The sequence below is a fragment of the Sitodiplosis mosellana genome, unplaced genomic scaffold (genome assembly GCF_009176505.1).
Source record: "Sitodiplosis mosellana isolate CC-2019 unplaced genomic scaffold, AAFC_SMos_1.0 Smas_scaffold_1, whole genome shotgun sequence".
Lineage (NCBI taxonomy): Eukaryota > Metazoa > Arthropoda > Insecta > Diptera > Cecidomyiidae > Sitodiplosis > Sitodiplosis mosellana.
This window is the reverse complement of record NW_022595244.1, coordinates 2,845,293-2,861,556: the sequence shown is the minus strand read 5'-3', so window position 1 is coordinate 2,861,556 and position 16,264 is coordinate 2,845,293. Positions and strand designations below refer to the sequence as shown.

General features: G+C 35.5%; 2 protein-coding genes across 2 annotated transcripts; one reads left to right on the top strand and one right to left on the bottom strand.

Moving 5' to 3' along the window:
* Positions 1–3,635: 3,635 nt before the first annotated feature.
* On the top strand, positions 3,636–10,733 carry LOC129577514 (monocarboxylate transporter 12-B-like). Its single transcript, XM_055464742.1, has 15 exons — positions 3,636–3,855; positions 3,922–4,041; positions 4,127–4,258; positions 4,354–4,394; positions 4,471–4,522; positions 4,614–4,811; positions 4,884–5,041; positions 7,558–7,696; positions 7,778–7,897; positions 7,976–8,107; positions 9,299–9,339; positions 9,404–9,455; positions 9,544–9,738; positions 9,845–10,222; positions 10,282–10,733. Exons 1-15 carry the CDS (start codon positions 3,726–3,728, stop codon positions 10,644–10,646), a joined length of 2,253 nt encoding a protein of 750 aa, XP_055320717.1. The 5' UTR covers positions 3,636–3,725; the 3' UTR covers positions 10,647–10,733.
* A 2,482-nt stretch (positions 10,734–13,215) lies between these two features.
* Positions 13,216–14,031, bottom strand: LOC129564674 (putative odorant receptor 83c). The gene is made up of 4 exons (XM_055438839.1): positions 13,869–14,031; positions 13,713–13,812; positions 13,548–13,637; positions 13,216–13,471 (listed from the first exon to the last, which is right to left on the bottom strand). The coding sequence occupies exons 1-4, from the start codon at positions 14,021–14,023 to the stop codon at positions 13,262–13,264; spliced, it is 555 nt and encodes a 184-aa protein (XP_055294814.1). The 5' UTR covers positions 14,024–14,031; the 3' UTR covers positions 13,216–13,261.
* Positions 14,032–16,264: the final 2,233 nt, after the last annotated feature.

Below are 16,264 nucleotides of genomic sequence, written 5' to 3'. Positions count from 1 at the left end.
TTTTTTTGCGTTTCGTATTCATCGGCGAAGAGTCAATACGTTGTTTTTATGCTCACGGGTTCAATTATTCTCTTAAAAAATGATTAAATGTTATTCGAAGTTTTTTGTCAAATCGCGAGCAGTTTTGAGTGATTGAAAAACAAAATAAATGAACTGTGAATGCAGTAAAAACCATATAAATAGTTTTATTTATTCCTTTTGTTTTCCATTGTCTTTAATTTTTTTTTCCTTTTTTTCTTTAATTTTTCCTTATGGTACCTATTGCTTTCATATATAAGAAAAACGAGTGGGGCAGTGAAAACACGTGGGGGGGCAAAGCCCCCCCTGCCCCTTAGTTGCTACGGCTCTGTCTTTTGGCCTTTGAGCTGTGGGAGCCAAAATCGAAGTCTTAAACGGATAAAAAAGTTATACAGTAGAACCTCGATTATCCGTCCTCCCATTATCCGTCACCTCTGTTAACCGTCATACATTTTCAAGGTGGAAAAGTTTTTGTTCAGTTCATTTTTCAGTTTATTTCACTTGAACATACGATAAAAGTTGCCAACTAACTTTCATAATCAAAATCAATTGTGTGCCGCTTGTACATTCGCACAATAAGATTTGGAATCAGAGGCATTGCGTTTTCGGTGCACTTCTTGTATATACAAGATTGTCCAATATATTGGACAATGCACCAAATATGTTCTCATATCTACTATATATTTTCTACATCACTTTGTTTCTCATCAAAAACTAATTAGAAAGTATGGAAATTTTGATTATTTTGCCTTATTTTATCAAAATCTCGATTATCCGTCTTTTTCGATTATCCGTCAAGGCTCTGGTCCGGTGCCTGACGGATAATCGAGGTTCTACTGTATACGCCATTGGAAAGGTCTTGAAAAGTAGATGTGGTTTTTGGTATTAAACATCAAAATCGGCCGGCGTTTGGCCAAGATATGGCCGTTTGTAATTTTTGGCCGAAATCTTCAATCAGCCATATCTTGGCCAAAAGCTGGCCGATTTTGATGTTTAATACCAAAAATGATACGTACCCTCCGAGACCTTTCCAACGACGCATAGCATGTTGAAATTGGACAAGCGGTTTGAAATTTGAAAATTTTGGGCCAAATTCATTCATAGGGGTATCCAAACTTATGGCCTGTGGTGTATCTGAAACGAACCATAATTCGTGTCAAGTCACTTAGCGATGTTAAAGTAAGAAAAAAATCACATACTCTCCCATTTCTTGGTGCATCAAAAAAATGTTTCGAAAACGTCCTTTTACGGTAAGTATTTCACAGTCATCATCTTGCAAATCGGCATTCACTTGTTGCAATTCTCGTCCGATTAATTTGGCAAAAATCAACGAGCTTACGATAATAATTGCCATGAGAAATTCAAGAGCGGATAAACAAATAATTCCCATCACGGTAATAAGCAGGAGGTACAAATTTAATAGCACGAATCCGATGACTGTTTTTTCGTCGATGCCAGGTAGGTACATGGGAATTATTGGAATAAGTTCGCCTTCGAAAAAGTATTTATAAATCGGATAGCATGAATACGAATGGGCTTATAACGAATGCACCAATCATTGATTTGAATAGTATATTCGTGAAAGCAGTAAATTTCTCAAAATATTCAGCAAGATCACGTGATTTTGATTTGGTATGAGCCTTGTACAGGACCTGGATCTTGCAAATGGTATAGTGGAAATCTTCGGCATATTTGGAGCTCAATAGCTTGATCAAAGCCTGCAAAAATTGTATGGATTTTTTTGAAAGCAACTACAGAACACACATACACACTACACACCTGTAGGTCCATTAAAAACCAGAGCAATGCAAATATTCGCAATAGGATGTCGTAGTAGAAGGAGGTATAAATCTCGGCGACGAATGTTGTGCTGGCCAAAGCATAAACGAAATGGGTAATCAGATTCGGTTTGAATTCAGCAACGATGAAATCATGTCCCACGAACTGCAAAAGTGGAACCTCCCACTCAAAAATGCATCGGGTGAAACGAGTTTGTGGATCCATTTCAATTGATCTTGAATCAGTGTTCGGGAAATATAGTCAAATCAAATTTAATATCAAAGAAATAAGTATTGTGAATTAGCAGTAATGTCCTTAGAAAAGGCAAGTTTTCCAATAACTTTTATTCCGTATTAAAATTTGTACATACAACTTAAACTTTCGTCCAATTTCTCTTAGTGCACAATTTCAGGTCGAACTTATTCAACTATCGATTGGAAACTAAAGAGGCTTCTTTGGCCATGGTTGAAAGTCAGATTGCAATTAAAAACGATACAAGGTTAGATATGGTATGATTACAATCACAAGTTGGGATATATTATTGGGGAAAACATCTGTTACTGCGCATCCATTGACATGGTCTAGGGAAATGCTGTTCCAAAATCAACTATCAAATCATGAAGTGCAATTTGTCCGGAATCAAGGCTTCTGGCATGAGCAATTTAGTTTGTATGGGCGATTTTCATCGAAGTGAGTCCACGTCGATTAAGCTGAATACACAATTACTACGTTCAACATTCAACTCAATAATTCATTGACAAAAATTACTCTTCGTGCAATTTAAAATCCATTTGCTTGAGCAAAAGAAAAACGGCACTTATTTTCAAAAATCAATATGAAATTGTTCTCGAGGTAACTTTAATGGGGCTGGACTTGGGCCTCAAATGTTCTTTCTGTTGTCAAAATTGCAATGTTAGAAAAAGAGAATAAAAAGAGCCAAATTCAAATTATGTATGATAATGTTCCCTATGAAGATAATACTAATGAAATAAATTCAAGAGCCCGAAAGTATCTGCTTTTCCATTTTATTTCTCAGTGAGTATGTACGATATAGTAGCTCTAAAAAATTGTTTGGAAATGTCAAGTTGTAAATGATTTTGGGCAGATTTTTAATTATCTGTCTTCCTAATTCCGTCATTCTCACCGATTTGTTTGGATTGGAAAAACTTGAAGGTGCATACGGTTTGACACTGTTATTTGAAGGGATCACAAACATTCTGGGTCCAATAATCGTTGGAAATTTGTATGATCAAACACAATCATGCACATGCACATTGAAAAGAATAATGTGTTTTAGTTTCATTCCTGTGATAACTACATATAATTCAATTAAAGTGTTTCCTCACAAATATATCATTTCCATTCGGTTTTCTAATGAGCGTGCACATTGTGGTCTTATAAAAAATCTGAAGATCGTCGTAGTTTGACAACAAAAGTGATTAGATAATCTTTATTTGCAAATAGAATTCAATTCACTCTCATTGTCTCCCAAGTTTGAATTGAAAGGATTGTCTCTCGAATGATTTGTTAAATGCGTATTTATACTTGCTAACATCGCATGACCATGAGTATATCAATTGATTTTTTGTAGATTGAATGAGTACCAGACAATTTCTAGTCGATTTTGTTGTCAACGCTTTGGCGATCTTCATCATATAGCCTGACGTCATTTGTTTTATCTTCAATGGATTAAAATCGCTCAACAACGCTCTCCAATCACATCTATCAAAATTGTCAAATTGACGTAGTTGACAAGAGTCTTTTCAATCTATCAAATATAATCAAGCACGTTTCTGTCAGCTGCAGAACAAAAATTTTTCTGGGTAAATAGTCGTGATTTGAATCCGCTGAAACGAACATTGCTTTTCACAATCAGACAAAGTTTGAACATTGAAATTTCAGAAAAATCATTAATAAATTCAGTGACAATGAAACTCAATAATTCACCACAACTGAAACCTGATGAAAAAACTGAAAGTGGGCATAGAAAGCAAGATGCACAAGACGGCGGATTTGGATGGGTTGTCGTCTTTGGATCATTTTTCATTAATTTTATCGGTAGGTTTTAAGTTTGGAACATGCATTCCGATTCAAATCTCAATGAATATGGAAATTTCTTCATAGCGGCCGGAACATTGTATAGCTTTGGAATCATATACACCCATTTTCTGGATGAATTCAAAGAGAGTAAGGCGTATACATCTTGGATTTTAAGTTTATTGTCTGGATTGAGTGCAGTTTTCGGTATATTTTGATATTCAGTTTCATTCAGCCGTGTTATTCTTTTGATATATTTTTCGATTTCTTACGAAATCAATACATCACACAGGACCGATTACATCATTTTTTGTCATTTCTTATGGGTGTCGCGTGGTAGGAATTGCGGGCGCTGTATTATGTGCCGTTAGTTTTTTTGCCAGTGCATTTGCAAAAAATGTGTTCACTCTCATTGTTACTATCGGTAAGGAAAGCGACATTTCATAGAGAATCTCAATTTGAGATTATAACAAAATTGTCGATAAAGCCAAAATATTTTTTTTTTTCTAATTTATAAAGGCATTTTTGGTGGATTTTCGTTATCGCTGATTTTCATACCAGTAAGCAAATTGGAATGATGTGAACACATTGTTTGTCGAGAAATATCAAATAGTTTTTCAATAAATATATTTGTAGCCTCTTATTTGTGTCACGACGTATTTCGAAAAGCGTCGAGCGTTAGCCACAGGTAATTTATTCTTCAATTGCAATTTGAATTGAAGTTGAAGTTGAACCACACAAAATAATCCTATTTGCTCAATATATTTGTTTCGAAAAAGGAATTGCCGTCTCAGGATCGGGCGCAGGGACTTTTTTAATCGCTCCACTTATCTCATTATTAACTAATGAGTATGGTTGGCGAATAACACTGATGATATTGTCTGGAAAAATGTTGACTTGTGCTCTTTTTGCCGCTTTATTTCGCCCAATAAATTCGTCGAGCCAAGACAATTCCTCACCAGAAGGGTCCGATATATGTTCGTGAAATATTGATTCGATTGCCTAACATGAAATAATTCATAGCTCTTGAAATTCTCTATTGATTTTAGCGCAAAGAAAACAAAGTGAACAGTTTATACGATCGGACGCACTCATACACGCCGGGCTTTCTGTTTGCCGGTATTATGATCTCTTTAAGCGGTGCAACACTTTTCATAATTCCACCATTACAAAGATGTGTTATGAGAAGACAATTACAACACAAAAATGACCACATGGAAAGCAACGGTGCACAACTTTCACATTTTTAGCGTTACATGATTTATATTTTTAATCATAGGGTCAGGTGGAGCGAATCGCCGCACCGAACTTTTCTCGAAAACGGCAATACATATACAAAAAGTTCTAGTGTCATTTTGAAGAGCAATTAATTCCCGATATTTGAGGGGTTTGGAGCGAAAATGTCATACAGAAAAGTTGAAAGGAAAATTTCAAATGAAAAGAGATAGCTATGTAGTTCACTATAGTTTACTATACAGTTTACTATATAGCTATCCCTTTTCCGCTCATTCATCATCGACATTTTTCCGCTCAACTTTTCTTTATTAAATTTTCGCTCTAAATCCCTCATTTGGTTATATAATTCGATATTTTTCATTTGAGTACAGGCTCTGTACAGGCACAAACATGTTTCGCACTAGTGCTGAGTTAATTTTTTAAGTCAACAGAATCGTAGTTTTGACTATTTAAATTTTTTTTTAAACAGTCAGGTCTATTTTGTAGCTCAACAATTGCGCTTTCAATTGGAAATAAACTTGTTCTGAAATCTGTTAATATTTGTGGTTAAATTGAGCTTCAGACAAAATTAGTGACGGTGGGGCGAATCGCCGCACTTCATTTTTGCGTTTTACCGTTAATTGGTCACTCAGAACTCATATCTGTGAATGTGGCAATGTAGATGGACTTTATACCGGTCAATCAAAAGTTTCATATCCCAAAAATATTATTTTTTGACGGAGTTATGTCCAAAACTGGCGTCATCCGAGTCTGCGTTCGCATTTCTTGTGCGCGGCATAACTCAAACAATTGACAAGATAATTAAGATCCGAAAACGGCAGAAGTTTTGGCATGTTGAGGCAAAGCCTCGGATTGATTTTGATTCCATTCTGATATTCCCATGTTGGACTATGAGCCTCAGACTGATGACCCTAAACCGATAATTTACCAATAAATAAACCACTCAGAACTGCTTATAACTCATATCTGTGAATGGAACAATGTAAATGGGCACTATTCCTATCGACAGAAAGTTTCAAATCTCAAAAATACCCAATTTTGACTGATAGACGTTCAAAATTGTTAACATTTAATGGGTACGTTTTATCACTTTTGGGAACTAGTTTTCTTTTTTTTTTATGAGAGTCATGAAACGTTCAAATTGGTTCAAACCAATGGTTGAAATTGTTTATATTCGAATGTCTGAAGATAATTAACTCATAAAATGAACAAATGGCTAGCTTTAAAATGATACTAAACTTTCTGGAATTATTTGCATATTTTTGGAGTTTTGATTGTTGGAAAAAAAGTGCGGCGATTCACCCTAGGGGCTAACCACGGATTTTTTATTGACAAAATCTGTTTTTATCGTCCAATTTTAATGACATCCGTAAAAAATTGAAAAAATCTATATATATTGAATTTTATCGTTCAATATCGATTATAAACGTTTAATGTGCTGACGTCATTACCGATTCAAAAATGCTGGAAGTGGTTTTTGGTGGATCCCCAGGATCGTTTATTACTGCTCCCGGTTCTGGAAGTGGGTCCTCAGGATGGGCCAGGGCATTGTCAAACCCAGTCTGGACCATCCTGAAGATCCACCAAAACCCACTTCCAGAATCGGGAGCAGTTCTGAACGATCCTGAGGATGCACCAAAACCCGCTTCTAGAACAGTATGCATTCGTTAAAGCGAAAAAATTACTGCAAAAATCGACCAAAATGTGATCATATCGGAATTTATTTGTTTAAATGATAAAAAATGTTAAAGTCGGTCATTATTGGTTAGACCCTAGGATTCGCCCCACCTTACCCTATTTAAGAAAAAATAAATCATTTTATGATTCGTGGATTAATAATTTCTAGCAAATGCCATTCTAAATTGAAATAGATACTCTATAATTTTTCTGATACAACGTCAGTGTAACATACTCTACACTCTTACTCACCCATAGATTTTAATGACTATTTTTAAATCGACAAAACTGTGATAATCTTTATTAGAAAATGATGAGAACGACACACGTCAAAACATTGTAGGTTTTCGAAGCTGCAAATATGATAACAAAGTGCAGTTAACGGAATTTGAATGATAGCATAATTATCAGATAACAGAGCTTCTCCTATCTAAACAATCGATATTTTTATTCATATGAAAGTATACTCAACGGACAGTTGCGAATCGAATTTAAATCCGAACACACGTTTTTTGCGATTCAGACCAGAATAAAAATGAAATAAATCCATTCAAGTATTATTGTTGTGATCATGTTTACGTTGTAAATCACTCGAGCTATTGCATATAGGGCCAAATGTTGGCACACGTGGGAATTGTAAATTTGGCTACGTTAGCATAATTTGCAGTGCGTGTGTTGTGTTCGCTAACCGAAATGCAATGTATTAATCAGTCACATTTTAGAATTGCATGCATACACATCATTCACTCTGAATTTTCGGTGCATTTTAATATCGGAAATAATTGAAAAGACCTTGAAACCACATAACTATCTGAAAAAATGAAATCAAACAATTCGTTGCAACTGGAATGCAATGGAAATGACGAACAGGTGAAAAACAAACAAAATGCATTGGACGGTGGATTTGGATGGGTCGTCGTGTTCGCATCGTTTTTCATTTTTTTCATATGTAAGTTGCGATCCAATTTTAGTTTGACAAAAAAATAATTTTTGATCAAAGTGAAAGATACTAATGAAAGGTTCATCATAGCGGTAGGAATTGTTTATTCATTCGGAATTATTTACACTCATTTACTGGATGAATTCAAAGAAAGTAAAGGTTATACATCGTTTGTGATGTCCTTAATGACAGGATTGGCATCATTGACAAGTAAGTTTTTAGACTTGAATGCAACAGTATGGGAGGTAATAACTTTTGCTTTAAGGTTCTTTTTGCAATACACAACAGGTCCCATTTCATCACTTCTCGTACAAAAATACGGATGTAGTGCCACAACAATTTTGGGCGCAGTATTGTGTGCCATTAGTTTTTTTGTCGGAGCGTTTGCGAAAAATGTATTCACACTTATTTTAACAATTGGTAAGAAAATTTTCGGTCGGAATTCCATTTTAACTGCCTTGTTTTGAACAGGGAATGTCTGTACATAGATTTACTCAAATAAATTAAAAATATCAAATAAATTTATCCGATATTGTTCATGCGTTGCGTTGTTGTAATGCATCCCCGTGTGCAAATAATATGACTAACAGTCACTCAGTTGTATGTAACTGTATGTAGTGATACACAACTAAAACTGGCTAAGTTGATTGAAATCATGCGTTTTGTATGGAGACAATCACGTTTAGTTATTCTTTCAGTCAGTCGACTAATTTGGGACATTTTGACTAAGAGTGATTTGTGATTAAAGTTAACTGCAGTTGCTTATTTTGTTCGAGACAATCACTTTTAGTCAGTCAAAAATTTTCCACACGGGTCTGCAGTACAGAGTTCATATTCTCTTCCGGATTGGCCAACTCAAATTTGGTGGTGTTCCGAGCGGAATTCGGCAAAAACAATGCAATTCAGCATCCCAAAGGGATGCGTACTGGGGGACTTCACTTCCAGAATACTTTGGACCGGGTCGGGTCCACCTGCTCCACAAGTTTCACTTCCAGCTCAGCCAATATTTATAAACTCTATTTTTAAATATAAGCCGAAAACAAAACTAGCAAAAACTTCTGAAATATTGCCTGAGCTGGAAGTGAAACTTATGAAGCAGGAGGTATTCTGGAAGTGAAGTCCTCCAATACGCATCCCTTTGGGCTGCTAAATCGCATTATTTTTGCCGAATTCCACTCGGAACACTATAGCCCATTGCGGCCATATCTATATGTTGTAGGCTGAGAGAAGGCTAGATTGACCGATGGACAGAGTCCAATCGGTCTAGTGAGTATGAGAACAATTACTTGATGTGTTTCTTTATTGAATGCAAAAATACGAATGAATAATATTGATGGGTGACCGATCGCTCACAGTTATTTGCTTATTCGGCAACTCTTACAATAGCTTATATTTGTATTGCCCTCTAGTGGACCATGGCCACCACAACACCACCAAATTTGAGTTGGCGAATACGGAAGAGAATATGAACTTTGTATTGCAGATGCGTAACAACAACGCAACGCATGAACAATATCGGATAAATTTACTTGATATTTTTAATTTATTTGAATAAATCTATGTGCAGACATTCCCTGGTTTTGAATAAAAACAAATAGATTGTTCACTTAGGTATTTCAGGCGGATTCGGCTTTGGTCTAATTTTCTTGCCAGTAAGTGGATTGAAATCTTTGTTTTTATATATAGATAACTAATTTTCAATACGAAACTTCCTAGCCTATCGTTATTGTCTCAACATATTTCGAAAAGAAACGATCATTAGCAACAGGTATAGTATCATTCATTTTGCAATTTCGATTTGAATGGGATTCAAACCACTAGACTTCTATCTCATTTCATCATAAAATTACAAACAGGAATATCTCTTGCTGGATCTGGCCTTGGGACATTTGTACTCGTACCATTCGTGAATTTTCTGAGTGAAGAGTATGGTTGGCGCAGAGCACTGATGATACTCGCTGGAATTTTGTTGATTTGTGGCTTACTCGGAATTCTATATCGACCATTATCGTCAACACAAGAAAATCCAAAGCCCGAAAACTTGGACACTTGTTCGTATATTTTCCTTTTTAACTCTGACACACTCAATTCTATTGAATAGTGATTTTAATTTCAATTTTACTTTTTAATCTAATTCTGATTTCTATTCAATTTCAGGTTCAGATATAAGCAAGCAATCAGAATATCAACAAAATGACCATTTGAAATCAATGGACATATCACCACCAACAACTAATTCGAAACCAATATCCAAAAGCTTAGCGAAAATGATGAATCTTAGCCTACTCAAAGATCCGATTTTCATTCTGTTTAATTTGGCGACTCTTTTGACCAGTTTGGGATATTATGTGCCATATTTTTGTTTAGCCGATTTGGTGTCAATAATCGGTGTATCGAGTGAAGATGCAAGCCATTTGCTTTCAATAATTGGAATTGTAAATACGGTGGGTCGTGTTATTTTGGGCTACATATCCGATAGGCCATGTATAAATCGACTTTGGGTGTACAATATTTGTCTCATTATTTGCGGCATTGGTAAGAAAAGAAAAATGATATGATTGAATGAACGATGAGTAATTTTTGTTTGCTTTCAGCGACTGGAATGTCTCTCCTTTGTTTTGACTATGAAACACTCATAGTTTTTGCAATTGTATTTGGGTTTACAAGCGGGGCATACATCACACTGACCTCTGTCATTATAACGGATTTGTTTGGATTAGAGAAACTAGAAGGTGCATACGGTTTGATATTTTTATTTGAAGGAATTGCAAACTTTCTGGGTCCACCAATTGCGGGTTATCTGTTTGATCGCACACACACTTACACGCCTGGTTTCCTGCTTGCCGCTTTTATGATCTCTCTCAGTGGTGCAATACTATTTGCAATGCCATCATTGCAACGATGGGTTATGAGGAGACAGTTACAACAAAAAAATGACAACAGTGATGTTGCATCATGATTTGTTTTATTTTTATATGTTCTTCTTGTATGTGATAATTTTTGCAATAATTTCAATGAGGACTGGCCATGAAAAGTCAATATTAAATGCCCGAGAGACAAATGAATGTTTCAGTGAAATTTCTGTATTCTTTATTCAGTATTTTTTTAACGAGTGCTGTTTGATAAAATCTTCTTTAAAAAAATGTGAACAAGCGTTGAACTGCTTTTAATTAAAGCAAAATTGTTTTTGAAATAGAGAGAAACAATTTTTGCACTTCAGTTTTCATGAAGCATAGTATAGATTAGCATGGTGATGGTATAAATTCGTACGAAAAACTTAACACAAGAGTTTAGATTCAATGGTGAAAAGCCTCCGATGGTGAGCAATTTTGGAGTTTGACAACGTCTTATGAAGAATTTGTAAAAGAATCGCTCTTGAGTGTTAAGCTCATTCCAATTCACATACAAAGCGGATTCGTAGATCTTGTCATGCTGAAATTCGAAAAAGCTTTAAGTTCAGCTCAAAATTTGAAGTATTTCACTTTATAAAAAAAAACAAAAGTACGAACAGTTAGTTGAACGCAGTTGCCAGGCAAGCAAGCGATGATTATTTGGGTCAACAGCAGAAACATCATACAATAATTAGGCACATAATATATCTAAAAAGGCAAAAAATGTGAATTCTTAGAAAATGAAAAGCTTTAAATGACACCAGAAAAAGAGCGAACCAATAGAATGCCATAAAAGCCGATTATTGAGCCGATAGTCGATGTCCCGATTTGTACGAGAACCATTTTGAAGGTAATTTTTTCGATACGTCTCATGTATCTAAAAAGATCGAATGGGAATATTTGATTCGAAAAACTTTTTATTGAGTCTACACACATACTCACCCATTTCTTGATGCATCAAGAAAATGTTAATAAAACGCGCCGCCACGGTATGCACTCCGCAATCATCATCTCGTAAATCGATTTTGATTTGTTCCAAATCGCACGATATTGATTTGGCAAAAATCAGAGAGCTCACAATAATAATTATTATGAGAAATTCGAGAGTACCCATGCAAAGAGTGCCGATTACGGAAATAGACAGCTGATATAAATTTGATAAAACAAAACCAGTGAAGGTGGTTCCATCAATGCCCGGTAGGTAGAGAGGTATCATTGGGATTAGTTTGCCTTCAATAAAACATAAGTAGATCATGTACAAAACGATGACACTGTAATTTTGAATAGGTTTTCGGTGAAATGGGCAAATTTCTCAAAATATTCGGCACGATCGCGTGATTTGGTTTTGGCATGAACTGCATAAAGATCTTGAATGAGACGGGTGCACCAACGAAAATATCGGAATATTTCAATTCACTGAAACCATAAAACATACATCTCTTGCTATATAGTACAGGGCAATTGATTTGATTATCTACACTATAATTCCGAAAGTTCTCGAGGAATATCGCTGAAATTCAAACAGAGTCAAACCTGTTCAAATGTTGAATACGAACTAAAGTAGATAATGTTTGCTATCACTGGAAAAAAAGGGGATAATTGCATCTGCAATCAGTATCGATGCGCGTGTTCATATAATTACAAACATGTTTCAAGGATATTACTTAAGAATAAAACCAGCATACACATGTTCAGAGACCAAGAAAAACATTCATTTGTTGGTTCATTCGATTTAAATGATGAGCAATCATCAGTAAGGTTTCAATCAAGTCATTCAAATAGGATCGATACACGTCATTGATTCGAAGGATTTTGGTTGCGTTTCCATGTTGCGTGCAGAAAAATAATAGTTCTCGTAGTATACATAATCCGGCATCTGTGATGCATTCCCATACCGGTCAAATGAAGATCATTCAGGAAAAATTAATTATCCAAACATTTTTTCTGAAATCCAATTTCACGACATGCGCCATAAGACCCATGATCTGAGCTGGACTTGTATTCGTGTTGAAAGAAAGCAATAATTGCTTTTCAAAAATTAATATTAAATTTTTTACAAGATTTTTTTGGTTAAAACTCTCCAGCCATTTTGGGGTGTTTTAACCCAATTATGGGGAAGTTGATATTTTCACCCCCCGAATAAACAAATGCCCATAACTTGAAAACATGAAAAGTAAAAATAGGTGATAGGTATATATATCCAAGCACCAGTGGGGCACTAATTATGTGTACTATTAGGGTTGCATTTTTCCACCCTTAAATAATCAACCCCATGATTTACTCCCCCACCCCAAGCACCAATTAAGCACTGAATATGTACAAATTTTCAAGGCATTCTGCCCGCAACGACGGGCTGGAGAGTTTTGACCGAAGAAATCGAAACATTGTATGACTAAGATCTTAAAGGGAGAGAAAAAAAACACATCTGAAGGGCAACTTTTGTTATCTTTATTCAACTTTTGTTTTAAATTCAAATTAATAATTCTTCATTTACCCATCGAACGAGTGCTAGGCAAGTGTAACAATAAATAAAATGCAATAAAACTAAAGGTGAAAAAAACGTGAATCAATTTCATTGTTGAATCGTTTAAGAGAAAAATATAAACTTCCTATACTGCAAAGAGAATTTATATCACTCTTATTTGTATATATTTTACTTTAAAATAAAGTAGACCAGTCAGTTCTATTGTAGTATGGTGTAAAGCAACATCGTAATAGTATAAATTCGTCCAAAAATCTTAACGCACGAATTCAAATTTAATGGCGCGAGGCCTCCGATGGTTAGTAGTTTCGGGGTTTGACAACGACTAATGAAAAATTTGTAATAGAACTGCTCTCGAATATGAAGTTCGTTCCAATCCAATTCTAATGCCGAATCATAGATCTGGTCATGCTGAAATTAATGTTATTCATTTCTTTGTATAATAATCAATCGAGGCATTTATTTTCAAACGTATACAAATACGTACAGTTAACTGAACGCAGTTACCGAGCAAGCAAGCGATGAATATTTGAAAAATCAATAGTGCGATGCAGCAGTTTATTGGCATATAATTAACCTAGAAACCAAAATATTACATACAGCAAAAGGGATTTTCTGAATTAAAAAATTATCACAAAAAATGTCTACTCACTGTTAACATGCCATAAAGGCAGGCAATAGCTCCAATAAATGCAGTTCCAATTTGCGTAAAATATGTTCTGAATGTGATCCTTTCTATGCGGTTCATATACCTGAAAAATTCAAATCCAAATTGCTTGCTTCAGTTCTTCTAAATTAGATCACATACTCTCCCATTTCTTGGTGCATCAAAAAAATGTTTCGAAAACGTCCTTTTACGGTAAGTATTTCACAGTCATCATCTTGCAAATCGGCATTCACTTGCTGCAATTCTCGTCCGATTAATTTGGCAAAAATCAACGAGCTTATGATGATGATTGTCATTAGAAACTCAAGGGAGGAAAACCCAACCGTTGCAATCGCACAGCAAAACAATTGATAGAAATTCAATATGACATAGCCAATGGGGGTCGTTTCATCAATAAATGGAAGATAGAGAGGCAATATTGGCATCAGTTCTCCTTTGATAAAATACATATAAAGCGGGTAGATGAAAAAAGTCGATGTAACCGATGCAAATCCAATTATCATAAATTTGAATAAAATCTCGGTGAAGAGAGCGAATTTCTCAAAATATGTAGCAAGGTCACGTGATTTGGTTTTCGCATGAATATTGTACAAGTCCTGAATAAGGCAAATTGTCCAGCGAAAATCATCGGCGTATATCGCATTGCACATCTTGGTCACACCCTGGCGATGGAGATGTCATGCATTTAAGGCTTGTTTTGCGAGAGTTAAGACAAATCTATGCAAACCTGTGTGCCCAACATAATGGAGAGCAAAGCAAATATCTTCTTGATGCTGTCATAATTCATGAACGTATAGATTTCGGCCACGTATGTTGTGATTGCCAATGAATACACCGAGTACGAAATTATGTTCGGTTTGAAATTTTCAGCTGTAAAATCCTGGCCTGCAAATTGAAGAAGAAGCCTTTCCCAGTGATAAATGCACCTTGTAAAACGGATGGACGGATCCATTTCGCTTAATATCTGTTTTAATGAGAATAGGGCCAATAGAAATATTCAATTAGTCATCGGAAATTGAGTATTTTGAAGAGATTTTTGTTGAATTTTTGATTTTTCAAAGTTGACTTAACTTTTATTCAAAAGAAATGCAATGAAGAGATGGATTACTATGGATTTATATGGATTGTTCGCAGAAAATGATGTCGATAAAATAGAACTTTAGAGAAAAACTCAAACTCGTTTAACCATCGGCCAGGAACTAACGAATTTTATTCCTTCAACATAGTCCAAAGTAACGTCCCTTTGGATTTAATAGCTACAAGAGTGTGTGCAAAAGCACGATTTATATAATTACTTTCATTTCTAGGGTAATTGTTCAGAAAAAATACATATGTTATTCAGCTTGCCCAGCAATAAGCTCTAGAAAATATTTTCAATCAAACTGACCAGCAACTAAAAAATACACGTGGCGAAGAACTACGCAATAAATAGGAAAGAATAATCACGAAATGCTTACGAATTCATGATTCGTACACGTATTGGTTTATGATCTCCTGATAGGAAGGCTTAGAATGATTAAATAATTCACAATAATTCCGTTGCTCATGCAACACAAACTGCAATCCTTTGGTCGAATCGAAGGCACCCATATGCTCTCGGTGCGTTGAAACTCAGCCCGCCACTGTGAAAATGCGATATATAATAACAAGCATTAGCGAGAGCAGTGCACCATACTGTACAGCTCTCGCTCCAACTGGTGTATGTTGGAGGCAAGGCGCATAATACGAACTGAGCATAGAAGCGTACAGTACACACCAGTACGCATGGCTACTATGATTGAGTGTTCTCAGTCCTGTGCACACTCAATCGTTATAACCTGCGCGTTTCTGTGTGTTGGCTCTCTACGCTTCTATGCTCAGTTCGTATTATACGCATTGCGGTGTGTATTGGAGCGAGAGCTGTACAATGTGCTGCACTGCTCTCGTCAATGCTTGTTATTATATCTCGCATTTTCACCGCGGCGGACTGAAATTCAACGCACCGAGAGCATATGGGCAGTCACTAGTTTTTAAAAATCAATATGAAATTGCTTGTAGCCTTCGACACGAAGCTTTGGAATGAAAAGTCAGATCACTTGAACTGTTGCAGAAAAAACGATATTGATATTTTACTATGACTTTTCCAAATATGAATTAACACATATGAATCTTAGGTAAAATGAATAGGGTAATGTCTCTATGAGTGGGCCGCCTAAGCACATACGGCTGTAGCTATACTGTGGACTAGAAAAGTTAAGGTTTATATATACCGTTGTTTAGCTTATTGGACTAGCCAACTGGCCATGGTATCAGATCTTTAATATATTTGACCAAAAACAAATTTTTGCAGGTCGGCAAAAAACCTTGTTTTTTGGGGAAAAAATTTTTGTATCCATGAGTGGCCACCTACAAATTTCCTAGATAAATGCCAAAAAATGAAATAAATACCAAATAAATTCAATGTTTGATGAATATTTATTCAATGTAAATAATTTTCAAGTACAAACGTGTACAAAATTATGCTTCTGATTCATCAGAATCGAAGTCATTGTCCGAGT

Bases quoted from the DNA above. Each gene is read 5' to 3' on its own strand.
- LOC129577514 (XM_055464742.1), top strand. From the start codon at position 3,726: ATGAAACTCAATAATTCACCACAACTGAAACCTGATGAAAAAACTGAA. The intron at 7,898-7,975 runs GTAAGTTTTTAG...AATACACAACAG, and splicing joins AGGATTGGCATCATTGACAA to GTCCCATTTCATCACTTCTC. The intron at 9,739-9,844 runs GTTCGTATATTT...ATTCAATTTCAG, and splicing joins GCCCGAAAACTTGGACACTT to GTTCAGATATAAGCAAGCAA.
- LOC129564674 (XM_055438839.1), bottom strand. From the start codon at position 14,023: ATGACAATCATCATCATAAGCTCGTTGATTTTTGCCAAATTAATCGGA. The intron at 13,638-13,712 runs GTGAGTAGACAT...TTTGGTTTCTAG, and splicing joins GCCTTTATGGCATGTTAACA to GTTAATTATATGCCAATAAA. The intron at 13,472-13,547 runs GTACGTATTTGT...CATTAATTTCAG, and splicing joins GTAACTGCGTTCAGTTAACT to CATGACCAGATCTATGATTC.